We start from the raw sequence: 27,442 nt of genomic DNA on the forward strand, positions 1-27,442 counted from the left end.
GGATTAACAGAACTCAAAAACCATTGGATGAATTGACACCAAATCTGGACACAAGAAACCTAACAACCCAATGCATGTATTTAATTCAAAAAAATGATTTTGTCATTTGGGCGTTGTAGTTGCTGGGATTTATAGTTCACCTACAATCAGAGAGCATTCTGAACCCCACCAACGATGGAATTGAACCAAACTTGGCACACAGTTCTCTCATGACCAACAGAAAATACTGGAAGAGTTTGGTGGGCAGTGTCCTTTGGTTTTGGAGTTGTAGTTCACCTACATCCAGAGAGCACTGTGGACTTAAACAAGGATGGATCTGGACCAAACTTGCCACGAATACTCAGTATGCCCAAATGTGAACACTGATGGAGTTTGGGGGAAATATAATCTTGACATTTGGGAGTTGTAGTTGCTGGGATTTGTAGTTCACCTACAAAGAGCATTCTGAACCCCACCCCAACGATGGAATTGGGCCAAACATCCCACACAGAACCCCCATGACCAACAGAGAGGGCCACAGCAACGTGTGGCGGGGGATGGCTAGTATTATATAAAATCCCACAATATCCACTTTAAACTGGGTTCTGAGTCCACACTGCCATATATTCCCGTTCAAAGCAGGAAATGTAGAATATTTTACTCAGCTGTGTGGAAGGGCCCCCAGTTCAAAGCAGATAATCTGGATTCAGAAACTGGATAATATGGCAGTGTAGCTCCAGCCTGTGTGACTGGCTCAAAGTCAATGAACGTCAAAGCAAGTTGTGAGGCATGCTTTTCTAAGGGCCCTTTCACACAGCTGCATAAAATCCCACATTATCTGCTTATTATTATTATTATTAAACTTTATTTGTACCCCGCTAGCATCTCCCAGAGGATTCGATGCTTTGAACTGTGTTATATGGCAGTGTGGACTCAGAGAACCCAGTTCAAAGCAGATATTGTGGGATTTTCTGCCTTTATATTCTAGGATATAGGGCTGTGTGGAAAGGCCCTGACTCTTTAAGTTGTGGAGCGGGGCCTGTGTTGTTCTGGCTACCTGTTCATGGCGCGCGAGGCGAGGCACTGGGTTCGGCCCGGGTTTCCTCACAGAGGCTTCTCCTTCTTCTTCTTCTTCGCGCGCCCACGGGGCTGGGCAGCAACCACTTCGTCGCCATGGCAACAGCACGCTCGAGGCCTCCCGGGGAAAGGAGGCCGGCCTGGAACGCCGCTCCCGAGAGGAAGGGTTCCGCCGCGCGACCAAAGGAGAGCGAGCGCACACGCCGGGACTACTGGATCAACTGGAGCCCCTTCCACACAGCTGAATAAAATCCCACATGATCTGCTTTGCACTGGAAAATATGGCAGTGTGGACTCAGATCACCCAGTTCAAAGCATATATTGTGGGATTTTCTGCCTCGATATTCTGGGATACAGGGCTGTGTGGAAAGGGCCCTAAGAAACTTTCTAGAAAGATATACACTCCTGTGGTGTTTATTTTGCTGTCTGTGCCCCTTCACCCCTTTCATAAGTGCTCACACAATTGGACACAATTAAATAATTTTTAACTTTTAAAAAAGATAAAAAGAAGGGGCATGAGGAGGAACATGGGTAGGCATGATGGGGAAAAGGAGTGAGATGGGGAAGGATTTTGGGGTGGGTTCTAATGGGAGGGGGAGGTGTAGTAGGGATAAGGGAGGGTATTTGAGTCTTCCTTCCTCTTTCTGGTGGGCTTGCTTCAATGGGTATCTGTTACCTTTTCATTTGTTGGTTCTTAGGGCCCTTCCACATAGCCCTATGTCCCAAGGCAGAAAATCCCACATTATCTGAGTGTGGACTCATAACCCAGTTCAAAGCAGATATTGTGGGATTTTCTGCCTTGATATTCTGGGATATAGGGCTGTGTGGAAGGGCCCTTAGTCAGTTCCAAGGGATGACAGTTCTCTTTATTCTCATTAATATAAATGAGAATATAAAGGCAGAAAATCCCACAATATCTGCTTTGAACTGGGTTATCTTGAGTCCACACTGCCATATAACACAGTTCAAAGCAGATAATGAGAATAAAGAGAAAATAATCTTTTCTTTAAGCTTCATATTTTCTTGTCTCAGATAGTTTTTCAGTTGTGTCCAATTTGTCTATCTTCTAACTCTGTTTTGACTGTGTGATAATTGTTGTGTTAGTATGTCCATTTTCATAACCTACCATTTTTGTTAACCATACCTGTATTGTTCAGATTTCTTCTGTTTTCCAATGTCTCGTGGATACAATTCTCGCTGCCATTGTCGGATAGGTAAAGAGGATATCTTTATTTTATTTTCTTCCTAGAATTCCTAGCAGGTAATGTTCTGGGTTAAAGTTTATTTGTTCTTGTAAAATTTTCTGTATAGCATCATGAATTGCTTTCCAATACTTTCTTAGGTAAAGGTAAATGTTGTCCCCTGACATTAAGTCCAGTCATGTCTGACTCTGGGGTGTGGTGCTCATCTCCATTTCTAAGCCGAAGAGCCGGCATTGTCCGTAGACACCTCCAAGGTCATGTGGCCGGCATGACTGCATGGAGCGCCATTACTTTCTTGCTTTAGTGCAATTCCATTACATGTGGAGGAAGGTGCCTTTTTCAGTTTTACATTTCCAGCATTTAGTGTCTGAATTCCTGTAGTATTTCGCCAATTTTTTCCAGTATGAAATACCATTGATACTACATTTTGAACAAATTCTCCTCTAGTTCATATGAGTAGGTATATTTTAATTTGGTATTCCAAATTGTTTTCCAGCCATTCAACCCAATAATATGTCCTACATTTAATGCCCACTGTACTTTGAAAATTTTGACTTGTGGAAACAAGGATTGGAGATCAAACATCAGTTGAGAGACCTTTTTTCCCCATGATAACTCTCCCAGGGTCCTTCCACACAGCCCTATATCCCAGAATATCAAGGCAGAAAATCCCACATTATCTGAGTGTGGACTCAGATAACCGAGTTCAAAGTATATATTGTGAGATTTTTTGCCTTGATATTCTGGGATATAGGGCTGTGTGGAAGGGCCCTTAGTGAGTAGCAATGGATAACCCTAAACCTCCATGAATTTTTCCAGTCTCCCTTTAAAGCCCCCACCCCTCACAGCCTTTGCCAATTAATTTGTGATTTGAAGAAGTTTTGGTAATCCTCTGGAATTGTGTGCCTGGTCCTTCAGCACCAAGTGTTATACTTCATAATTCTTTCAGGTTGTAAAATGGAAAATGACTTCTTTCAGAACATAAAATTATATCTTCCTCAGCGATGAAAAAGAGAATTGATCTATAGCTGCATTTGAAAGGAGTCAGAGATTCTTGCCAAAAAAGCAAAGCACAAAGATCAGGGGGAATCGTCTCAGGCACCTGAAAAATGACAACACTGAACCTGACATGTTGATAGTTTCAAAGGTGTTTAGAGAAATCCTCCCTCAGTTTGTGTTGGGGAGGCGTGGAGGATATTATATATCAGACAGCTGTGTGTGGAAATAATTTAATGCCAAAAAGACAGCTGCACAAATACTTCTGTCCTCAGGTGTTCTGGGAAAACCAGTCTTTTTGTCAAGGAGTTTCTTTGTTCATTGCTTTTTTGAAAGACTACTGGGGCACCCTGTCTTTTAGCTCATCCAAGATTAGCAGAGCTGCAGAACAAGGATGCTTCCATTCAGGCCCCTTCCACACAGCCGTATAAAATCCCACATTGTCTGCTTTGAACTTGGTTATATGGCAGTGTAGACTCAGATCACCCAGTTTATTTGGAACATTTATTTATTTATTTGGAACATTTATAACCTATCCTTCTCAAAGAGGGCGGCTACCAACAGGCACTATTGTGGGGGCAGCTCAAAAATGGCAGTGGCCGCGTCCCTGCCATATGCAGCGACTGTATGAAAGCATTAAGAGTGACACTGTACAAGTATGGTAGAAGAAAATCCATTCATCAGGATTCGTGGACTTAATGCGGTCCCAATTGTGAGGTGAAAGGGCACCTCACCAGAAAGGTGTAAGTGAAGGGCAGAGCAAGCTGCAGGCGTCCGGGGTGCCCGTGGTATGGAAAAAAGAGATAGAGTGGCTCTGGGCCCAGAAAAACACAACTCTTACCTGTCTGGCCCACCCTTGTATCCTATTACGTATCTCCTCCTCTGCCTCTCAGATCTCGCTCCTGAAGACTGCAGTGAAGTGGTGCAGGTGTGCATGTGCGAGATCTGAGAGGCAAAGAAGGAGGTACAGTAATAGGAAAATTACCATATTGAAATCAAATCTGATGCTTTAAAAATTTTTATTTGGTGTGTGTTGGAAGAGGGGTAGGCTTATACAGTGAGTATATCACAAACTCTATATTTTAACTGGAGAAGTTGGGGGTCGTCTTATACACCCAGTCGTCTTATATGCCCGAATATACGGTATATAAAGTACAAAAAATCTTACTCTATATTTAAAGAGTACGAATTTTCCTTGCCTGATAAAGTTTGGGGGATTCATGCAATCATATTTGGTTTTTTTTTCTGGGGGTTTCAGGAACAGATCAAGTGAAACACAAAAGGGTCAATTGCACGATGCGCCAGGTTGCTCCCAGACACAGGATTTCTTTCAGCCACAAAGCACATTGAACTTGTTCAGACTTTTAACTTTAAAATTGTCCTTCAACCTCTTGTGAAAAGGTAGGTAAAATTGAAAGAATTGTGTTATTTGGAGCCCTCTATAAAATTCCATGCTGAGGGATGGGGGCTTTTACACTAAACAATTCTGGTGCTCTGATTCCACTTAGTTGCCATAGTGGTCTCCTATGGGATCCTTGGAGTTGTAGTTTAGTTAGAGCAGTGGTTCCCAACCTTTTTTGCCCAGGGATCACTCTCCAACATTATTACCAAAAGGATTACGAATCAGTTTTTGGTCAACTTTAGATTCAGCTTGGTTATTTGGGGTGCTGATTCAGAAAATTGCATCAGATAGACCACATCAGCTCTAGTTTCTGATACAAAACATATGCCATCCAGTAGTTGCCATCTGCTCACCCACAGGAAACCATATTTAATAATCTAGAGCTGATGTAGTAGTAGTAATCTTATATGGGTAGTCAGCCTCTCCCCTCCCAACATACCTGTTTCCTTGACACTATAAGAGAGTTTCGCGAGACCAGTTGCTCTCATTGCTGTGTGGTTTTGAGACAATGGTGTAGTAATTGTGAGACTGCAAACCATATTTTTGTTCTTGGGAACCACTGGTGGTCCACAGACCACAGGTTGGGAACCTCTGGGTTAGAGGCACTAAAGGAAAAAAATCCCTGGCTGAGGATTCCAAGTAACCCTCTCTAAACTGCAAATCCCATGATTTTATAAGATGTTGTCATCAAAGTTAAAGTAGAACCAAAGTGCTGTGGAAAGGTCCAGGATGATTCCAGGATTTTAGAAGAAAGCAAAAACTTGTGTCTGGAAAAATTAATTACGTATAATTTCTCTTTCACAAGAATGGTTAAAAAGCTTTTGAGCCTAGATACAAGGGATATTGTGATTACTACTTGTTGTTAAAACGTCTGTCAGTCCCCTGAAAACTGGGGTCAAGAGATCAGATTGGAACCTTCTAAGAATCAGATTGTTCTCTCTGACTCAGGTGTCTATCTGCTCCACAGTGTGCACTATAATGCATAATGACACTATATGGCTTTTTTCACTGCCTGAACCTGACATCAGCTTCAGCTTGCCATCATCACATGTTGTTGTATATGTATAAGTACGTAGTTTCTGACTTATGGTGACCTTAAGGCAATTTTTTCATGGGGTTTTCTTGGCAAGAGTTATTTAGGGAGAGTTTTAACCTTTCTTCTGAGGCTGAGAGAATTAGATTTGTTCAAGGTCACCCAGTTTGCTTTCATGGCTAAGCAGAGATTTAAATGCTGGTCTTCAGAGTTGTAATTCAGCACCCAAACAAGTACATCATGCTGGATCTCCTTCATGATATGTACCTAATCATAAAGATATATGTACATTTGTCCCATGAAACAGTATAGCTGCTGTGTGCACAAGTGACATCTATGTAGGAAATTACTACATGTAACGTGTCAGTAAAGTAGTTGAAATAATAATAACATACAAGCCAGTAAAGGTGGTCCCAGTGGTCTTTGGCACATTGGTTGCAGTGCCTAAAGACCTTGGCCTGCACTTAAACACAATCGGCGCTGACAAAATTACCATCTGCCAGCTGCAGAAGGCCACCTTACTGGGATCTGCACGTATTATTCGCCGATACATCACACAGTCCTAGACACTTGGGAAGTGTCCAACAAGTGATCCAATACAACAGCCAGCATAGTGATATTGTTTGCTGTGTACTAATCTTGTTGTGTTTCAAATTATTATTATTATTATTATTATTATTATTATTATATCTAATTATCACTTCTTTTTAAATCCACTTATTTTTAAATCCACATTCTAATGGTCAAGATAGGCATAGGACAGTCCACATAAATGTTTGGGTAAATATTATTAATATTATGATTTATAAACCCATTATTATTACATTCTTGAAAAACTGATAACAATTAATATACAGTAGACTCCCAATTAACTGAAATTCAAGGGGATTGGTAGATGTCAGATAAATGTAGCTTCTGGTTGCTTAAGAGATACTATTTTAAAAAGGACCAATACTATACCACACCATAAACTCTGTACTGCCTTGATATTAATATTTAAATACAGTAGTTAAGAGTAAATTAAGACAAATAAAGTCAGACTAAACTTAATGTAACTCAGTTTTACTGTATTATAAAAACATCTTTGTGAATGCAGTATGTAATTTAGTTAAATGGCTGCCAATAAAATATTCAACTTAATGAACTTCATTAACATAAGGGAGGGCTTACTCCCAGTGCGGTATGTGAAGTTTAAATGTACATTTCCACTAAAAATTTATCCTAATTTTTATTTAAAGTATTATTTCTTTGACTTTTTGCTGGTTGCTTGAGAGTTTTGGTTGCTTGATTCCAGTTAAATGGGAGTCTACTATACTTTTTCTATGTTAAATAAGCAAATACTTCTAACATGAGACAGTGAGTATGAAAGGGCCGCTTCTGTTAGCCACTAGTGATGGCATAATAAATAATTCTGGGAAGTTGAACTTCAAAATATGTTAGGAAAAGAGATCAGAATTTTTTATAGTTACTTTCTTATGCATCACTTGTCTTGGCACTGTGGTATAACACTCATCCGAAATATTGCAGATCAGCATATATTGATTAGTGAACTTGTTTGATCTACTAATGCAACAGGAAAGGAGGTATTCTTACCAGTCAGGCTGGTCAATTTGGATCATATTCTACTAGATTAGAATCAAATTCAGTGTACATCTAGTTACTGGTGCATGAAATTGCCTCCTGTGCCTATTTAGTTGACACAATACTTCTTTTCACACCAAGTTCAATGTTAGAGGTTTAATAGCAATTTAGATTATAAAATATGAACAAATCACTGTGGATTTACCTTTGCTAAAGTATATTACAGACCACCAAAGCCTCAAACATATATTTTCTTGATATAATGATTCAAGAGTGATGATAGGTGCATTTGCAAGTGTTCTTACTTCGGCCTCCAATAACCGCTTTAATTCTCCACACATTCCTTGCTCATCTAAGCTGAAAGAGCCCCTAGTGGCACAATGGGTTAAACCCTTGTGCCAGCAGGACTGCTGACCAAAAGGTTGGAGGTTCGAATCCAGGAGCAGGGTGAGCTCCTGTCGAGCAGCTCCAGCTTCCCATGCGGGGACATGTGAGAAGCCTCCCACAGAATGGTTAAACATCCAGGTGTGTACCCTGGGCAATGTTCTTACAGACAGCCAATTCTCTCACACCAGAAGCAACTTGCAGTTATTCAAGTCGCTCCTGACATTAAAAAACACTTCATGTGGATTGAAGGTATTTTGAAGTCATGCTGTTTAAATCATACATGGTCTTTAGCCTTCTCTCTCAAAGAGTGCTGTCTCAATAAAATATAACTCTCATGTTGTGGTATAAACCTGCATTAATTCTATAATGTAGATCAGGCTGTTAGGAATTGTGAGAGTTACATTCCAAAACACCCAGACAGCCCAAGTTTGCCCATACCTGCTGTAGATGCACCCACAGCCATGGATAAAGAAGTGGCAAAAAGAAGAAAACAAGAGTAGTTATCTGCCCTGTCCTTCAAAAATTTCCGAGAGATTACTCCTGAGGAAACGCAAGCCTTTACATAGAAATGATTTTTCACTCCTGAAATACTTTTTTAAAAGATCTATAAGTTGAGAAGAACGGGATACAAATGTTTGAAATTAAATAAATAAATAAGATTTTTTATTACAAATCAGAACTTTGCTAGAAATTGTATGTCAGTTATGCTATGCTTCATCCTAGGGACATACTATTTAAGACCTAGCATCTCTTCTAGTATTTGGGCCACATCCGGACATTATTAATTAACGTAGGAAATGACATGGAAGCAACACTGGGTTTGATTCAGGCTAAAATAGCAATCTTACTCTGAGCCAATGCTAGGCCAGCTAAAGAGATCCTGAATCAAGACTGCGTCCATCCTGGGAGAGTTGGCAATAATTCAGAGGAGTTCTGGACCTTGCCTAATTTTGTATCAGCATCATATCTGTGTCCTTCAGCTGGGGGAAGAGTTGAATAGAATAATTTGGTTTCTTCTTTGCTTTTGGGTGGTTCTTTCTGCTGATTTCAAGTAGCAGAGCAAGGGTGAAGATCCCTCTGCTAGTTGATCTCTGTAATCAACTGTCAGAGGAAGATTATGCCAGCATGGAGGCAGTAGAAGGCCTTTTTAGCTAGCCCCAAAAACTTGCTTTTGCCAACCTGCCATTCATGACCAACAGCCACAAATATTTACGACTGCACTGCCCTTCTGGATTCAGCCTACTCAACATATTTTATAAAGTAATAAATAGACACTACAAGTATGTTCACATCATAGACAAACTTTTTTTTCATGTTAGGAGCGACTTGAGAAACTGCAAGTCACTTCTGGAGTGAGAGAATTGGCCGTCTGCAAGGACATTGTCCAGGCGACACCCGGATGTGTTGCCATCTTGTGGGAGGCTTCTCTCATGACCCCGTATGAGAATCTGGAGTTGACAGATGAGAGCTCACCCTGCTCCCAAGACTCGAACTGTCAATCTTAGAGGTGTCTATGGACAATGCCGGCTTTTCATCTTAGAAATGGAGATTAGCACCACCCCACAGAGTCAGACATGACTGGACTTAATGTCAGGGGAAACGTTTACCTTTATCTACTATTGTATGCCCATTCTTTGAAGTGTATGTATTTGCCAAGGACTTAGCACCAATTGTCTGTAGCTATAAAATAACATACACTGCTAAAATAACATACACTGCTAAAATAATTTCTTTCTTTCTTCTTTTTAAAATTGATTTCCCTTCTGATGTCTGATTTGTGTCAGACATGCTTTCTGAATGTTTTGGACTATAAAACATGCTTTCTGAATGTTTTGGACTATAATTCCCATCAGCCTGAGTGAATGGAAAGATGTCCAATGGTAAGAACTCATTGAAGGTGAAAGTTCAAACATCTGGAGGACAACAGGCTGAGACATATATGTACTTCCCACTTTACGAGATCTCAACCATCTGAGAATGACTACCCCACTGGCAGTAATATGACTTAACTTTAATTTTGATTCTGGTTCTTTTGTTTTGAAAAACACAAATATCTGGAATCATGCCTATTGGACAGTGGTTCTCAATCTGGGGTCCCCAGATGTTTTGGGCCTACAACTCCCAGAAATCCCAGCCAGTTTACCAGCTGTGAGGATTTCTGGGAGTTGCAGGCCAAAAACATCTGGGGACCCCAGGTTGAGAACCACTGCTTGCAGTGAATGCTTTTTTCTTCTGGGTCGCTGTGAGTTTTCCAGGCTGTATGGCCATGTTCCAGAAGCATTCTTTGCTGACATTTCGCCTACATCTATAGCAGGCATCCTCAAGGTTGTGAGGTCTGTTGGAAACTAAGCAAGTGAGGTGTGTATATATGTGTGTGTGTGTGTGTGTGTGTGTGTGTGTAGGAGAAAGAACTCTTGTCTGTTGGAGGCAAGTGTGAATGTTGCAATTGGCCACCTTGATTATGATTAGCATTGGGTGGCCTTGCAGCTTCAAAGCCTGGCTGCTTCCTGCCTAGGGGGTTACTTTGTTAGGTGTTAGCTGGCTGTTTTCTGTCTGGAATCCTTTCCTATTCTTCTTCTTCTTACTTCATCATCCAGGCCCGTAACCAGGATTTCGTTTCGGGGGGGGGGGGGGGCTGAATTTTTTTTCAGGGGGGGTTTCGGGGGGGCTGAGTTTCGGGGGGGGGGGGCTGAATCTGAGTGAAAGAGGGTCTAGCCTAGCAAACCTTTTGTATCATTACCCCAATACCCCCATGCATATGGGATATATTGAGCATGGTGATCAGATCATGATATGAATAAACATAACAGTTTAAATAATGCACCAGTAAGGCCTTTTCGCGAACCACCATGAAAATTTTGGGGGGGGCTGAAGCCCCCCCCCCCCCCCCCGGCTACATGCCTGTCATCATCTATAGCCCACAATTCCCCCCAAAATAAGGACATCATTCTTGTTTCTATACTATTGACCCATTATAATCACGACATGTAAGGCAGACTGAAGACTTTGGTTCTTTGTTATTGTTGTAAACAACATAGGAAAGCAAATAATCACAGAATATCAACATACCATCTATATCACACCAAGATTGGAATTGCTTTTAAGACTTTCAAAAGCATTTACTTTTTTAAAGTGTGTAGCTGTTTCATTTGTAGAATACAGAGTTGACCCAGATTATTCTTCTACATTGTCTGGTTTCCGAGTCCGAGAAAAGACAAGAGTTTTATGCATACAATAAATCAATCATTTTACTCAATCGGTGAACCTGTTTTATTGTAATGTTGTGCTAAATGTATTTAAAAAGTGAGGCACAACCTATGCAGTTAAACCTTTCAGGTCCCATTACATTCTGGGCCCTTCCACACAGCCCTATAACCCAGAATATCAAGGCAGTAAATCCCACATTATCTGTTTTGAACTGGGTTATCTGAGTCCACACTGCCATATATGCCAGTTCAAAACAGATAATGTGGGATTTTATTCAGCTGTGTGGAAGGGGCCTCAGTGGGAAATTTAAGAATTGTCTTAAAAATGTTCCCACTAAAATTAATAGTATGTGGATATACCTAGTTTCAGTTGGACAGAATTCCTCATGAGTAAGCAGCAATGTGATTAAATGCTTATTCAGAATTAAATATGACTGCATTAAAAGAGGTTTACCACTTAGCATGCATATGATTGTATATCCAGAGCAACAAAAATTAACCAAAACAAGCGCATCCTAATCAGAATGTATTATTACTGGATGAATATTATCCCTAACTACTTTTAAAAATGATATATTAGTTACTCATGAAGCAGTTCTTGATTTTTTGAAAAAATCCATAAAATCGATCAAAATATAGTTAATTTTGTTTATATGCGATTAGACAATGGAATAAATCAATATTATACCCCAGGTACAATTCTCCATTTATTATAGGATGCCTTAGACCAGGTATTACTTAGACTGGGTATTACTAAGACCAGCCTTTGCTTTATTCAGCACAATGGAACTGGATCAATATCTCAGAGTAATGGATAACAAGCCCAGCAATCCAGCTAATCTCATAAAAGTTCTACCACTAAGTGGGAAATATTAGGCTGAGCCTATGTATATATGTCTCTTGACATCTGTCTTTTAGACAAAGGCAGCTTCTGCATAATTTAAGTGGCTCGTTTAACTGCAACACTGATGCCTCCTTTCCCCTGTGCACATTGCCACATTGTAACAAGAACTAAGTGAATGTTTAAAATTCAGGCAACTACATCCCTTATGTATTTTAATTAAACCAATACCACATGTACAACACAATCCCGATTAATGAAAATGAGAGGGGGAAAGGGGAGAGTACCTGCATCCATCTACTTGAAAATGAGTTTCTCACTGGCATACACCCAAAGTGATAGACAAGTAACTTTCAAATTGGGATGTTCAGCTCAGCACAAGAGAAAATTATGTGACAGAAATTGGAATTAAAAACTTGGCCCCCAAAGTTAAGTGCTTGCAATTGAGATTATTAAGGTAGCATTACAAAACTGTCTAAGACATTTGTTATAATTGCAAATCCAAATAATTGGTTTAATTTAACCAACGTATTAAAACATGGGAAGTATTTAATTGACATAAACTAACACCACTTTCTACTGGTATTTCCATGGCATATTGTGGATGTCAAAATCATTTTCCTTCCCCAAGGTTCAATATCATAATCCTAAAAAAGATTGCATTTGCAAATTCCCATTACATCTTGCTATATGTTTTGTTCAATACCTAGGGAATAGTAAGACCTATGCATATTTTCATGATGTTATTCCATGCAATATATAAACCACATAGCTATGGTGCTAGTAACAGCACTGCACTTTCGTCCCATTCTCTTGCTCGTCAGCTACAATTTGCACTATTCATTCCCTTGTTATTGGCCAGGATTCATGACAGTTCTCCTATAGATTATTAGGCGCTATTTTGAGTTTAAATTATTGTTTTATATGCTATTGGTTTTATCTTGTATTGTATGTGTTTATGCTATGTGTTGTTTTAGGCACATTGTGCCATTTGTAATCTCCCTTTAGGGAGATTGAGGCACAAGAATAAAGTTGTTGTTGTTATTATTATCATCATGTTTGTGGCTTGTTCATCTATAGAGACATACAGTGTAATTGGAAATAAATGCAGGTCCAGAGATTCCTGTGGAATCTGTTTATGAATTCAGCATTGTATTCACTGTTAAAAGTTTTGCCAAAGGCTTGTCGAGAGGAAAAATGAATAAACAGAATTCCAAACACAAGCTTATTTCAAATGGGCATTTCTACTAACACCTCAATTCTAAAGTGACTGATCTTGAAAAAAATACTAACATAACATCCTGGTATAAAATGAATTGTGTGCATTAAACATAAACTTTTAACTTCATCTGATTTTGGAAAACTCTTCCACTTCACTTTAAAGAAGCACCAAATCATGTACCATTTTTTTATTGCAAAGAGTAGCTCCCATTTTTTTTTAAGGATATGGAAGTTTTGAAAAATAATTTATTTGTATTTCTGCCAATTCACAGGGTTTAATTCTGCCACTGTGCAAAGATATGCTGTCCCAGATATGCATTTACGGGGTATTTCCACAATGGTAAATTTAACTATCTTTGCATTTGATTGGGGCCCCCAGGGGTGCAATGGGTTAAACCCTTGTGCTGGTAGGACTGCTGACCAAAAGATTACTGGTTCATATATGGAGAGTGGGGTGAGCTCCCGTCTGTCAGCTCCATCTTCTCATGCGGGAACATGAGAGAAGCTTCCCAAAGGATGGTAACATATCCGGGCGTCCCCTGGGCAACATCCTTGCAGACGGCCAATACTCTCACACCAGAAGTGACTTGCAGTTTCTCAAGTTGCTACTGACACACTCAAAAAATTGATTGGGCAATTCTAAGAAAGTGTAAATTGATTGGGGAATTCTAAGAAGGTGGCGTACGAGATGCATATTGTGGTTCCAATTAATGGGTTACTCACCCAGTAAATGGGGGACTTGTATGTTTGCGTTGAACAAACAAAGCAAAGTGGACCGCCTTTAGACCAGAGCATTTTGTGGAGCTTTCAGAAGAAAGAAAAGATCAAATGAAACCGACTCAGTGGGATCTTCCCAGGATGACCCCAGTGTCAATGTATTTATTTCCACGCTGCAGTGGCAGTGCAGGCCGCTATACAGAAACAACACATCTCATGCTGAAGCCCCGATATGAAGCCAAAGGACGGGGTGCAGGAAACATTTTTATTCAAACAAAACTATTAAATAAGCTGTACATACACACACATAAAGAAAACCCGGACTGTTCCCCTTAAAGACAATGAATTAAAAAATGGTAATAAACGAGACCCTTCATAACAGGGCAAATGCTGTGATTTCTATTTTAAGAACTGTAATCCAGTCGAGTCTGACTAGATGTTTCCAAAGAGGACGGAGAGCAACCTCTTCAGTCCAAGAAATAGCTGGGGAAAAAACAAGGGACAACCACTTCTCTATGGATGTGTGAAGTCAGGAATGAACGGATTCCAGAAAGCATTGGCTTGGAGAAGAAAAATCCCAGAACAAAAGAAAAGCAAAAAAATCCAAAGAAAGGTGGAAGTTAAGTGACCAGATTGGAGGAAAATTCCAGCCTTCCACTTTCATAGAATCCTAGAAGAGTTGGAAGGGATCTCGTGGGCCATCCAGTCCAACCCCATTGTGCCAAGAAGCAGGGAAATTGCATTCAAAGCACCCCCGACAAATGGCCATCCAGCCTCTGTTTAAAAGCCTCCAAAGGAGCCTCCACCACACTCTGGGGCAGAGAGTTCCACGGCTGAACAGCTCTCACAGTCAGGAAGTTCTTCCTCATGTTCAGGGAATCTATTTTCTGTAGTTTAATGCAAAATGGCTTTCCTTCAAAGGAAAGGAGGTTCCATTTCACCGAATCCATTCAGAGTTCAAGGGAAGTGTCTTCGAAGGGGCCTGATGTTATTCCAAGCCCTCAAAGATGGCCCGCCATTATGCCTGGGCCTCAGGCGGCGTTGAAGTCCCTCCAAGGAGGAGCTGAAGCCTTGGAACGTGCCTCGCGCCCTTCCTCACGCCTCCCGGGGCGCCTCGGCCTCCCTCTTGACGGCGCATGCGTGGTGGTGCCCTCCTCCGCCGCCGGCCTTGAGGCGCTTGTTCTGGTGGGTCTTGACGTGCTTGGCCAGGTGGTCGCTGCGCATGAAGCGCTTCCCGCACTCGGCGCAGCCGAAGCGCTTCTCGCCGGTGTGAGTCCGCAGGTGCCGCTGGAGCTCGTCGGAGCGGGTGAAGCTCTTCCCGCAGAAGAGCCAGTTGCAGACGAAGGGCCGCTCGCCCGTGTGCCAGCGCAGGTGCGCCTTGAGGTGCGACGTCTTTCCGTAGACCTTGCCGCAGCCCGGGACGTGGCACACGTGCTGCCGCTTCTTGCCCCCGCCGGGGGGCTCCGCCGAGGAGGAGGAGGAGGAGGCAGAGGCGGCCTGGCAGTTGGGGCAGCGGCAGCGGCGGCACCTGCGCGCTGCGGCCGGGAGGGGCGCCTTGGGCCGGAGCAGCGCCGCCAGCTGCGCCTGGTACTGCGCCAGCTCCGAAGGCGCCAAAACCAGCCCGCCGCGTGGCAGGCTCGCGAAGCCGTGCGCGCATGCGCCGGGCGCAGTAGCCGCCTGCGGGACGACGCTCCACCAGGGCAGCTCCTCCGGCGCTGGCGGGGGCGGAGGAGGAAGCAGGCTCGAGTAGCCCGGAGGCAGCGCGGCCTGGGCGGCGTATTGAGCGTAGGCTGGAGGAGGAGGAGGGGGCGGCGGAGGAGGCAGCATCTTCACCGGGGAGAACTCGTAAGGGTACGAGGGGTCGGCGGGCGGCGTCAGCGGGAGCTCGTGCCCGCCCCCCGCCGCGAAGCCCGGCTGCTGCAGGCCCAGCCCGCCCGGGGAGTGCGCCGGCATCTCGCGGCCGCCCCACGGGTGGAAGAGCCGCGGCGGAGGCGGGGAGCCCAGGCCCGCCTCGTAGGGCCCCGGAAGGAAGTCCGACGGGGCGGCAGAGCCCGGCCCCGGCTGCCCGATGCGGCTGCAGGTGGCGGCCAAGAGGGCCAGCGGGGAGCGCTTGGCCAAGTCCGGGGAGGCGCTCGGAGTCCGGTCCTGCCGGGGAAAGACAGAGAAGACACCCCTCAGTCAGTCAGTCAGTCAACCTCGCAGAAGTCCCCACGTTTAAGGTTCATCTACACCAGGCCTGGGCAAATATGGTCCCTTCTCCAGGTGTTTTGGAATTCACCTCCCCCCCCCCCCCCCGAAATTCTCATGGTGGTCCGCGAGAAGGCCTTACTGGTACATTATTTAAACTGCTATGTTTATTCATATCATGATCTGATCACCATGCTCAATATATCCCATATGCATCGGGGTATTGGGGTAACGATACAAAAGGTTTGCTAGAGTAGATCCTCAGCCCCCCCCCATTAAAACCCAGCCCCCCCCCCCCATCCAAAATCCTGGCTACAGACCTACCTCCCACCATTCCTAACAGCCTCAGGCCCTTTCCTTTTGCCTTTCTCACTTAAGGTTGAGGGGGGAAAGGAAAGAGCCCGAGGGTGTTAGGTGGGAGGTGAACTCCAAAACACCTGGAGAAGGGCCCAAGTTTGCCCAGGCCTGATCTACCCTTTAGTATAAGCCAGGGCAGTCCAAGTGGCGTCAAACTGCATCCATTCCACAGCCTGTGGAATGGATGCAGTTTGACGCCACTTCAACTGCCCTGGCTTATACTAAAGCAGTGGTTCTCAACCTTCCTAATGCGTGACCCCTGAATACAGTTCCTCATGTTGTGGTGACTCCCAACCATAAAATTATTCTCGTTGCTACTTCATAACTGTATTTTTGCTATTGTTATGAATCATAATGTAAATATGTGATATGCAGGATTATTTTCATTCACTGGACCAAATTTGGCACAAATACCCAATACACCCAAATTTGAATAGCGGTGGGGGGATGTAGCAGGTACTTGTGTGGTGGGGTGGGGGATTGATTTTGTCATTTGGAAGTTGTAGTTGCTGGGATTTATAGTTAACCTGCAATCAAAAAGCATTCTGAACTCCACCAATGATGGCACACAGGACTCTCATGACCAACAGGAAATACTGGAAGGGTTTGGTGGGCATTGACCTTGAGTTTTGGAATTGTAGTTCACCTACATTCAGAAAGCACTGTGGACTCAAGCAATGATGGATCAGGACCAAAGTTGGCACGAATACCCAAAATTAATTTGTGCCACAATGTAGAGATGCACACTTTGTCTCACAACAAAGCCCCCAGCTATGTTAGCAAGAGGTGCTAAGTGTTAGGGAAAAGTACCCTAAAATAAAGCAGAGCATCCAAAAAGAAACAGGATACAAAAGTTGAGCAGCAGCTCATTATAGAGCAAAGCGTGAAATGCCCTGTGATGTGGCTGTAAGGAATTCAGAGCTTAGGAGGCAAACATGCAGAGTCCTATCTTAAAAATCACAAAAGGTTTGTTCGCAATAATAAGAAATAACTGAATTTCTTAATAATTAAGAAAAGTGTCTGAGCTACTCTTAACGCCCATCTCTTCAAAGGTTTCAAGAGAGACAGAAACCCAATCACGACATCTCTCCTGACACACAAGCAGAGAGAGATCTCAAAACACACAGCACCTATTCTCCATACTAAAGTATAAGAAGGCAGAAGTCATTCAAAAAGCTTGGAGTAGAAAAGTCTTTATTCTACACAACTAATCAGAACGAGAACAGAAAGAGAGAAGAAAAAGATACATTCCCAACTGTCATTCAGGAGACATGGAAGGGAAACACTCAGATTATCCAAATGCTAACGAAACTGTTCCTCATTGAGGACTTGAGACGTGGGCAGTGTGGGGTTGAATCCCAACACTAAGAATCCTCTTGACTGAATAGTGAAGATTTGCAGTAACTTTCCAGTGGGTGGCGTAGGGCCACCTCCCCCCCACACCCCCCCAGATGTTTGATGTTTTTACCCTTCTTGTGGGAGGCATCTCTCATGTCCCTGCATCAGGAGCTGGAGCTGACAGAGGGAGTTCAACCTGTCGGTCAGCAGTTCTGCTGGCACAAGGGTTTAACCCACTGCTCGAAGGTGGCTCCATAACTCCCATTATGATCCCATAGCACTCAGTTATGGCAGTTCAAAGTAGTGCCAAATTGCACACATTCCACAGCAGAGGAAAAGTTTTATACGCTGAGGGCAACACAAGACCTGAATGTTACACAGAGCGGGTCTTCCTTTCAAGCAAAGGATTTCTTTTCCCTCCCAGTTTCGACATTCCTTTTGGAAAAACAAGGAGAGATGCAGGAAAGACTCCTTCCTTTCTCTTTTCCCCACCCTCTCCCTGCTTTCCCGGAATCCCTTTCTTGGAGGCACACTATATTGATAAAGTTTGAGAACATCAACATTTCTCCTATCCGGGACTTTCCGCAGATATATAAAACCTCCCTTGCTTAGTTTCCAGTAAACCTCACAACCTCTGAGGATGCCTGCCATAGATGTGGGAGAAATGTCAGGAGAGAATGTTTCTGGAAGTAAAGTAAAGATTTTCCCTTGGCATTAAGTCAAGTTGTGTCCAACTCTGGGAATTGGTGCTCATCTCCATTTCTAAACTGAAGAGCCAGCGTTGTCCGTAGACACCTCCAAGGTCATGTGGCCAGCATGACTGCACGGAGCACCACTGGAGCAGTACCTATTGATCTACTCACATTTGCATGTTTTTGAACTGCTAGGTTGGCAGAAGCTGGGGCTAACAGCGGGAGCCCATGCTGCTCCCTAGATTCGAACTGCCAATCTTTTGGTCAGCAGCTCAGTGGTTTAACCCACTGCACCACCAGGGGCTCCTATGCTTCTGGAACATGGCCAGAAAGGGAAACTCATATCTTTCTAACCACCCTGGACATTATTCCACAGATATATAAACTCTCCCTTGCCTAGTTTCCAGCAGATCTCACAGCCTCTGAGCATGCCTGCCATAGATGTGGGCAAAACGGCAGGAGAGAATACTCCTGGAACATGGCCAGAAAGGGAAACTCATATCTTTCTCCCACCCTGGACTTTCCACAGATATATATAAACTCTCCTTTGCTTAGTTTCCAACAGATTTCACAACCTCTGAGCGTGCCTGCCATAGATGTGGGTGAAACGTCAGGAGAGAATGCTCCTGGAACATGGCCAGACACCCTGGAAAAACTCACAGCAACCATGGACACTTTGTCCAATGAAGAAAGTTAGACATCACTTTGGATGCAGTACCAGTTTGGTGATGCATTAGGACTCTAGATGCGACTTTCCTGCTTCTTGGCAAGAGATTGAACTGGATGGCTCAGGAGGTCTCTTCTAACTCTATAATTCTATGACTCAGGCTAAAGGAATACCTTGGGATGCCATGCTATAACACCTCACAACCTCTGAGGATGCCTGCCATAGATGCAGGCGAAACGTCAGGAGAGAATGCTTCTAGAACATGGCCAGACAGCCCGGGAAACCTACAACCACCTTGGCATGCTATTGATCCGGGAGAAGTGGCGCTCAACTATGTTGTACCATGCCGAGAGCGGCACTGGGGGGGGGGGGGGGGCGGGCTGGCGACCTCCCGCAATCCCGCCCAAAGTTATCGGGTGTCCCTTGCAAGTTATCCCAAGTGGTTCCGCTCCCGAGGTCTCCCTCCCCGTCCGGATCCCCGCCCAGAACTGACCTGCAGGAAGGCCTGGAGCGAGTCGTTTCGGAGGACGGCCACGGCGGCCATGGCTACCGCGCCGGGCGAGCAGAAGGGCCTGGGAGGCAAGGCATGGAGTGGCCACGGAGGTGCGGAGAAGCGACCCAGCCTCCTTCCTTCCTGGCTCCTTCCCTCCTTCCTTTGGACTCTCCTCCTCCCTCTCGCCCGCCCCGTCTGCCTTCGCGGGATCCCCTCCAAGACTTTGATAAGGACTTTGCCGGGCCGCCAGCCAGTCAGAGGGAAGATGGGGCGCCTTTGAAGTCCGCCGCTGCCCAATCATCAAAGCCGAGCGGCTCTTTCAGAAGCGAAAGCAAATCCTTTGAATCCACAAAGCTCCTATGGTGTGTTTGTTGGTCTGGATAAAAAGGCCCGATTATTAGGGGGGGGGGGGGGGGGGGAGGGGGAAAGAGGGAGGAGGAGGTGGAGATAAAGGCGGGACCATTAATGAAGTAATCACTGTGTGGGAAATGTATATACACAAATAATTGGATTTCCGTGATCAAAGGGCCCCCTCGCCGCCTGGAGACCCTCGCACTCGACGGCCTGGCAGGCAGGCAGAGACCCTCCTTCCCTCTCCCCTCCCCCCCTCCCCGCTTCACACGCAGAAAGAGAGGGGAGGGCAAAGGCAAAGGGAGTGGGGGATGACAATACGTCTTTGTTATCACCCCAGGAAACCTGCCTCCGGGTCCCCTGTGCTCTCCAAGAGTTGTAGTTTCCTCCTTGAACTCATGCCTAGTTTACAGTGGAAGACCTTGCCTAAAAGTGCTAAAGTTTCCTCTCTGACACGTTTCCCTCAAAACGGGGGGAAACACACGTGATTGCTTTTGTGTGAGGAACGACTTGAGAAACTTGAGATCCTAATGAGTCTTGAACTCTCCCTAGAAGCCTAGAAGCTACCAGACTTTGGGTATATCTTTTTTTCCGTATCAGGAGCGACTTGAGAAACTGCAAGTCGCTTCTGCTGTAAGAGAATTGGCCGTCTGCAAGGAGGTTGCCCAGGGGACGCCAGGATGTTTGGATGTTTTACCCTCCTTGTGGGAGGCATCTTTCATGCCCCCCGCATGGGGAGCTGGAGCTGACAGAGGGAGCTCATCCGCGCTCTCCCCAGATTCGAACCTCCGACCTGTCGGTCTTCAGTCCTGCCGGCACAAGGGTTAATAATAATAACCCCTTGCGCCATTGGGGCTTCACTCATTGCTGCACTGATGACTTTTCTGGCAGCCAAGGTTTCATGTTGGAGTGAAGGGAGAGCATCCCTGGAAAACTCATAGCAACCCATGGACACTTTGTCCAATGAAGAAAGTGTGCTGTTCATTTGTTCCGTAGTTTCCGACTCATCGTGACCTCATAGACCAGCCACGCCAGAGCTCCCTGTCAGCCGTCACCACCCCCAGCTCTTTCAAGGTCAAGCCAGTCACTTCAAGGATCCCAGCGCATCTCTATTCTCTCCCAAACAGCATGCTGAAGCTACCTTCTAATCACTGTAATAAAAATACGAAATGAAGTGGATATGGCTCTAAATACCTTGAAAAAAAGTCTCCATCTATTCAGGCCCTCTAACCCAGGATCTGATGCCAAGTTTTCTGCTTTAAATCGGATTATATGAGTCCTCACTGCCAGATAATCCGGGATAAACAGAAAGCCTGGGATATAGGATCTATCTGGAAAGGCCCCGAGTGCAGTTTGGCAGGCACCACTTGAACTGAATGCTATGGGATCGTGGTAGTTGTAGTTTGGTCGTTTTGTGTGTCAGAAGCGACTTGAGAAACTGCAAGTCGCGTCTGGCGTGAGAGAATTGGCTCTCTGCAAGGAGGTTGCCCAGGGGACGCCCGGATGTTTAGATGTTTTACCATCCTTGTGGGAGGCTTCTCTCATGTCCCGGCATGGGAAGCTGGAGCTGACAGAGGGAGCTCATCTGCGCTCTCCCCGGATTCGAACCTCTGACTTGTCGGTCTTCAGTCCTGCCGGCACAGGGCTAAATAACCCATTGCGCCATTGGGGCTCCACTTATTGCTGCACTGATGACTTTTCTGGCAGGCACAAAGGTTTCACCCATGGCACCATCGGCATTACATGACACAGTTTGGTGAGGCACGAGCACTCTTGAGTAGAGAAAGACCCAGCAAAACTAAAACTTGCAGGGTTGGATAGCATTGAGCCCTGGCAGTGAAAGCGGTGTCTATTTGCCTTAATTCTACAGCCACTTAAGCGGCTGAGGAGAAAAGGAAAGGGCCTGAGGCTGTTAGGAATGGTGGGAGTTGAAGTCCAAAACACCTGGAGGGAGGGCCCAAGTTGGCCCAGGCCTTCTCTTCACTGTATGAATCCCTGGAGTTGCCGCTTGGCGAGGTACCAGCATCTCAATGCGGAGCGCTCTCTGCGGCCTCCCTCCCCTCCAAGGGTTGGGTTAGGGCGGGTTGGCCTTTGAAGGGATTAAAGGGCCGAGGCCTCTCCCACGGCTCCCCGCGAGGGAGGGAGGGAGGGAGGAAACCACACAAGGTGCATCCACACCCTGGCAACAATGCGGGTTGATACCACTCCTGTGGGTTCAGTGTTAAAGGAATCGCGGGAGTTGTTATTTGCCAGGCCTAGAGTGCGGTTGCCTGGCCAAACTACAACTCACACAGCCTCGCAGGAAATGTGGTGCCACGTTAAACCGCACTCGCGAAGGATGGCATAGATGAACCTCTCTCCCCACGGCTGTGAAACGTTTCCCTTCGTTACATAATAACCTCACCACACTAGAGAATAAATCCACTTTAAATCCGGTTTGTGCCTCCAGAATTCTGGAGTTTGTAGTTTAGCCTCTAACAGCCTCACTAAACTACAAACCACAGAATTTTGCAGGATTTAAAGTGGATTTTTTCTCTAGTGTGATGAACAAACATAATAAGCATTTTGGGATAAAGGCGGCAAACAAATGCAATCTGATATAAATGTAATTTCTCGCTTTAGACTCTACTTGTATGAACGTGTGTGTCGATTACATTGTATAACACATTTTTTGTTCCTGGGTTATAAATGTCCTTTCTTAACTGGTTCTATCATAAAACATAAAACATAAAGCCATATTTTGCTCTAGTTTTTCAATGAATAGCTCATCCAGTCCCAACTAATTCAACAGTTTGTGGCAGACCCAAAAATCAAAGTTTCTGGAGTAGAACAACTACTTTCAGATACATTGCTTTCTCACCCAGTGTTTTTAAACTTGTAATCTTTGCAACCGGCCCTGCCCACTGTGTTTAATTATTGTGATTCAATTATTGTGATTTTATACTGATTTGTGCATTTGCTTGTATTGATTTTTGTATCTTTTTAAATTTTCATTATATTTTATTGTTGTATGTTTATGTTGTATATTTGCTTTGCTGTATTTGTTGGGCTTGGCCTCATGTAAGCCGCCCCGAGTCCCCTTGGGAAGATGGTGGCGGGGTATAAATAAAGTATTATTATTATTATTATTATTATTATTATTATTATTTCAAAGGAAGTACTGCACACTTAAACAGGATATAATACTGAGGATGCCTGCCACAGATGTGGGCAAAACAGCAGGAGGGAATGCTTCTGGAATATGGCCATACAGCTTGGAAAACTCATAACTCAGTGATTCCAGCCATGAAAGACTTCAACAACACATAGGACATAACACTTTAAAACTAGGAACAGAATTTTCCAATTTTGTTATATAGTGTGACTATTATGACTATGTTTATTTATAATCTGCTTTTCTCTCCTTAAAGGAGACTCAAAACACTTTTGTGGTTCAGCAAAACACACCTTTTATATGAGGTTCCTTGGACTACATCTTGACTGTCAGGTTGCCCTCAGAAGAACATGGCTGAAGGTTTTTAAATCAAGGCCTAGGAAGCTATGGAGAAGTTGGTTATTAATTGCCCTCAAGTTGGTTTTTGAGAGTGTTCTTGGCTTTCTTGGTGTGAGTCTGCCCACCTGTAATGAATCTGCCTCTTGTCCTGCTGTCTTCCCTTTTACTAAGCCATATTGCCATTTATAATGAGGCATGTTATTCCCAAAATACAATAGCTTGATCATTTTGACTTCCAGGAAGAGATCAGGCTTGATTGGCAATAGGACCCCTTTATTGTTCATGTTGGCAGTTCACGGTATTTGTAGATCTTCCAGCACTGTATCTCAAATGAATGGATTTAAATGAGGTGGAAAAGTATAGCCCAACATCCCTTCAGAAGGAAGCCTACTAGTATCAATTAATGTTAATGACTTAAGACATTTGGATAGATGTGTCTTCAAGATTGTGGCCTATAGTTGCTAGGTGCAGTGAATAAGTGGACCTTTTGTGAGCATTCAGCGGACCTTTTGTTGATTTAGTGTTCAGCAATTGATTACATTTATTGTAATTGGAACTAACAACTAGATTTAGGGCAAGAGATATTTTATAGAGCAGAAGAGAAAGTTGTTGAAGGTTTTTATGGCAGGAATCATTGGGTTGCTGTGAGTTTTCCATGCTATCTGGTCAATTTCCAGAAGCATTCTCTCCTGACGTTTTGCCCACATCTATGGCAGGCATCCCCAAAGGTTGTGAGGTCTGTTGGAAACTAGGCAAGTGGGGTTTATATATCTGTGGAAGGTCCAGGGTGGGAGAAAGAACTCTTGTCTGTTGAAGGCAGGTGTGAATGTTGCAATTGGCCACCTTGATTAGCAGTTCATGGCCTTGCAACTGCAAAGTTTGGCTGCTTCCTGTCTGGGAGAATCCTTTGTTGGGCGAGACCTGATTATTTCATGTCTGGATTTTCCCTGTTTTTTGAGTGTTATTCATTATTTAATGTCCTGGTTTTAGAGTTTTTTCAAAATACCGGTAGCCAGATTTTGTTCATTTTCATGTTTTCCACCTTTCTGTTGAAATTGTCCACATGCTTGTGTGGATTACAGTGGGTTCTCTGTGTAGTCTGACATGGTGGTTGTGAGCGTGGTCCAGCATTTCTGTGTTCTCAAATAATATGCTGTGTCCAGGCTGGTTCATCAGGTGCTCTGCTATGGCTGACTTCTCTGGTTGAAGTAATCTGCAGTGTCTTTCATGTTCCTTGATTCGTGTTTGGTGCTGCGTTTGGTGGTCCCTATGTAGACTTCTCCAGAGGTGCATGGTACATGGTAGAGGAGAAGCTTGTTTGAATAAAATAGGTCCTTTATTATTTTTAGAAATGGGAATGGGGATGATCAATTAGTTACTGAAACTATTGGCTTCAAAAGCCTCCCAACCAAAGCCATTCAATTGGAATTTTCCTTGGATAAATTGTCTGGATGTTGTGAAATAAATCTTGTAATTTCACAGAGTGACTTATAAAAAAGAAAAATTCCATATTGCAAAAAATTAAAAAAATAAATACATTCATAATAATAATGAGAATTATGTTGTGGGTAAAGAATCAACTGGGTAGTATATAATTTGTTGGTTCCTTGGCATTGTAACTCATTAAACCTACACCAGTTGATAGACTCTATAAGCTAGCTGGCATTGCCCCCTCCCCCCCATGTGCGATGGGAGGTTGCTGCCAACTGCGAGAGAAATAAGGTTGAACACTATGAAAGCCACCTACTGTATGGCTATCAGCCTCCTCCCAGTAGACTTAAATCAAGGAAACGTTTTATGAGAACCACTGTTCCTCCAGCAACAGCAAGAGTATCCCTGTGGGCAGCAAAATAGGAAATCCCAACGTGGTGGCCCTCCATGAGGGTTTTCCTCTAGGGGAAAACCAAGAATGGACAACTTGGAAGTTCCTGAACAGACTCAGAAGTGGAGTGGGCAGATCAAAAGACAACCTGGCAAAATGGCACTACCTAGAAGTATCCTCCACCTTGTGCGACTGTGGAGCAGAACAAACAACTCAGCATCTGTGTGCTTGCCCACTATGCCCTGCTTCATGCAGAGGAAGAACTGTTTAAAGCTAAAGACAGTGCAGTTGCTGTTGCCCGTTTTTGGTCTAAAACTGTCTAGCAGCTTGTGATTCCTTATTTTATCAGTTTTATGCTTATTTATTTATGCAATGCTCTTGACCCAAAATAAGAAACTCATTAAACAAATTAGTAAATTAATTCTGGGGAAAAAACCCTCATGCTAAAAGTGCAATTGAAGTCAACTGCTTTGGTTAAATCCTAAATGGAATTGATTTGCTCCTTTTTTCTTAGCATATTTCAGACTTAGCTATTTCAATTTGCTTAATACAGGGAGTGGTCAAGAGAATGGCTGTTAAAAGGGGGGCAGGCGGGCAGGAGAAGAGGACATAATATATCACAGTTTTGTCTTTATTTCACAAGTTTCTTTTGGGTTCTTAGGTGTTACATAGGTACACAAAGGCCAGATCTCACTTCAAACATTGCAGAAAATTGGGAGAAGAGACACAGCAAAGACCCAGAAGCTTACAAAATTAGTTCCATTAAAAAGGGAGGCATCAAGTGTCTTTTAGCCAAAGTACAGCTCAGGCAGTGGAAACATGGGAGTGGCTTGGGATGAATCTCATTTCTCTATACACTGGCTGTGGGTGCTCTGGGGTAAACGGCAACAGTGGAAGAGGGTCTGCACCCCTCCTCCAGATTTGGCCACAGAGAGGCAAGGAAGGTTCTTCAGAAGCCCAGAGTCTAATGGTCCCAACTGTAGCAGGATGAAGGGCAGGGGGCAAGGCAAAACTGCAGCAGCAGTGAGGGCTGTGAATGTGATGGAGGCAGCACAAGCTGAATCAGGCGTCTTGGCAATGGTCTCTTCCTTGTCCTCCACTCTGTTCTCCTTCTGTATCCTACAGCTGGCATGAAGGCAACCTAAAAAGGTAGGGAGACAAAGAGCAAGGTGGTGAATTTTCCCTCCTGGGGAGGGAATAGCAGGATTTTGCATCGTGTATGCAAACACTTGTATGAATTTATACACTCTCAAAGACTTGGCTGGGAATTCAAACTGCTTTGCACAATTATTCTCAACAATCATGGCAAAACTAAGCATATTTTGGATTAATGATGGAGGAAGGGAGGTGGGAACTATTTCCACCTCTTTTCTCAATATCCCCAATATATCACATCCTGGCTGACCTTGGATATTAAGCAGGGTTTGTACTTGGATGGGACGCCACCTATGAATATCAGGTGCCAAAGACACTATTTCAGATGAAGGAACTGGCAAACCATCTCAGAATAATCCTTGCTTAAGAAAACCCTAAAAATCCTTGATGTCTCCATAAGTAAATAGGCAACTTAAAGAGACATAAAATACACCTGTTTGCTAAGCTGCATTTGATCATTTTCTGAGTGAGGGAACATGGACATCTACCCAGAAGTTCCATTTTTAACAACACAACCGAATGGGACCAAAGCTGGAAAAAACCGAGACAATTATGGTGAAGTACACATTTCCAGACGTGTGTGTGTGATCTAGCTTGCAGTACTGATGAAGAACCAGCATGGTTTACAAGAACAGAGCAGGGCCGTTGATGATCAGGAAACTATATTCTGCATAAGTCAAATTACATTCAATGGCATATAACAACAACAACAACAACAACAACAACAACAACAAAGCAAGGTAGATGAGATAAAGGATACTGCTTTGAGCCTGGTTGTCGCAGGTGGCTTCCATCTCAGTGGGACTTCAAATCCATTCATGATTTTATTCTGAAGTTTAAAGGAGCTATCCAAGGCATTAAGACTATATTGTCCATAGGATCCAATAACTTTGATAACTTCTTTACAGCCATTTCATTATTCTGGCATCCTTATATATTTAATACAGGAAAGACCCAGTGATGGAGTTTGGTTTAAATGATGACTGATTTTTCAGCCAGTATTTCTGATATTTTGTTTTGAAATACAGTAGCTGATGTTAGTTAAAGGGAGCAAAGCAACATTGATCTGCCTGAATGTGGCTACCTTTAAAGTCAGCATTCTCATTATCACATCAAACATTTGCAACAGAGTAATACACACCTTCGCAAAACAAATGGAACATTTTAGCAGGAATCTGCCTCTGGTACATTTTGAAACAAAATTGTAGAGATCATTAATTCTTAGTAAAGAAAGGATTGGCCTAA

The 27,442-nt window shown here is 43.8% G+C and overlaps 3 protein-coding genes across 6 annotated transcripts in view; all 3 read right to left on the minus strand.

Annotated features, from left to right (window-relative positions):
* ERICH2 (glutamate rich 2) overlaps positions 1-1,166 on the minus strand; it is a 29,982-nt gene extending 28,816 nt beyond the window's left edge. Inside the window, exon 1 of the mRNA XM_060778864.2 lies at positions 1,037-1,166. Within this exon, the coding sequence (XP_060634847.2) occupies positions 1,037-1,044 (8 nt within the window). The 5' untranslated portion in view covers positions 1,045-1,166. The remainder of the gene's footprint in view (positions 1-1,036) is intronic.
* Positions 1,167-14,676: 13,510 nt separating this feature from the next.
* SP5 (Sp5 transcription factor) lies at positions 14,677-19,513 on the minus strand. Its single transcript, XM_060754983.2, has 2 exons — positions 19,377-19,513; positions 14,677-15,787 (listed from the first exon to the last, which is right to left on the minus strand). The coding sequence occupies exons 1-2, from the start codon at positions 19,425-19,427 to the stop codon at positions 14,738-14,740; spliced, it is 1,101 nt and encodes a 366-aa protein (XP_060610966.2). The 5' UTR covers positions 19,428-19,513; the 3' UTR covers positions 14,677-14,737.
* A 6,144-nt stretch (positions 19,514-25,657) lies between these two features.
* MYO3B (myosin IIIB) overlaps positions 25,658-27,442 on the minus strand; it is a 310,362-nt gene continuing 308,577 nt past the window's right edge. For all 4 annotated transcript variants that reach the window (XM_067471635.1, XM_060778850.2, XM_067471630.1 and 1 more), the window contains one exon: positions 25,658-26,183. The gene's annotated coding sequence lies outside the window, so the exon portion shown is untranslated. The remainder of the gene's footprint in view (positions 26,184-27,442) is intronic.

The sequence above is a fragment of the Anolis sagrei genome, chromosome 1, assembly GCF_037176765.1.
Source record: "Anolis sagrei isolate rAnoSag1 chromosome 1, rAnoSag1.mat, whole genome shotgun sequence".
NCBI classification, from domain to species: Eukaryota; Metazoa; Chordata; class Lepidosauria; order Squamata; family Dactyloidae; genus Anolis; species Anolis sagrei.

Bases quoted from the DNA above. Each gene is read 5' to 3' on its own strand.
- SP5 (XM_060754983.2), bottom strand. From the start codon at position 19,427: ATGGCCGCCGTGGCCGTCCTCCGAAACGACTCGCTCCAGGCCTTCCTG. The intron at 15,788-19,376 runs GTCAGTTCTGGG...TTTCCCCGGCAG, and splicing joins CGCTCCAGGCCTTCCTGCAG to GACCGGACTCCGAGCGCCTC.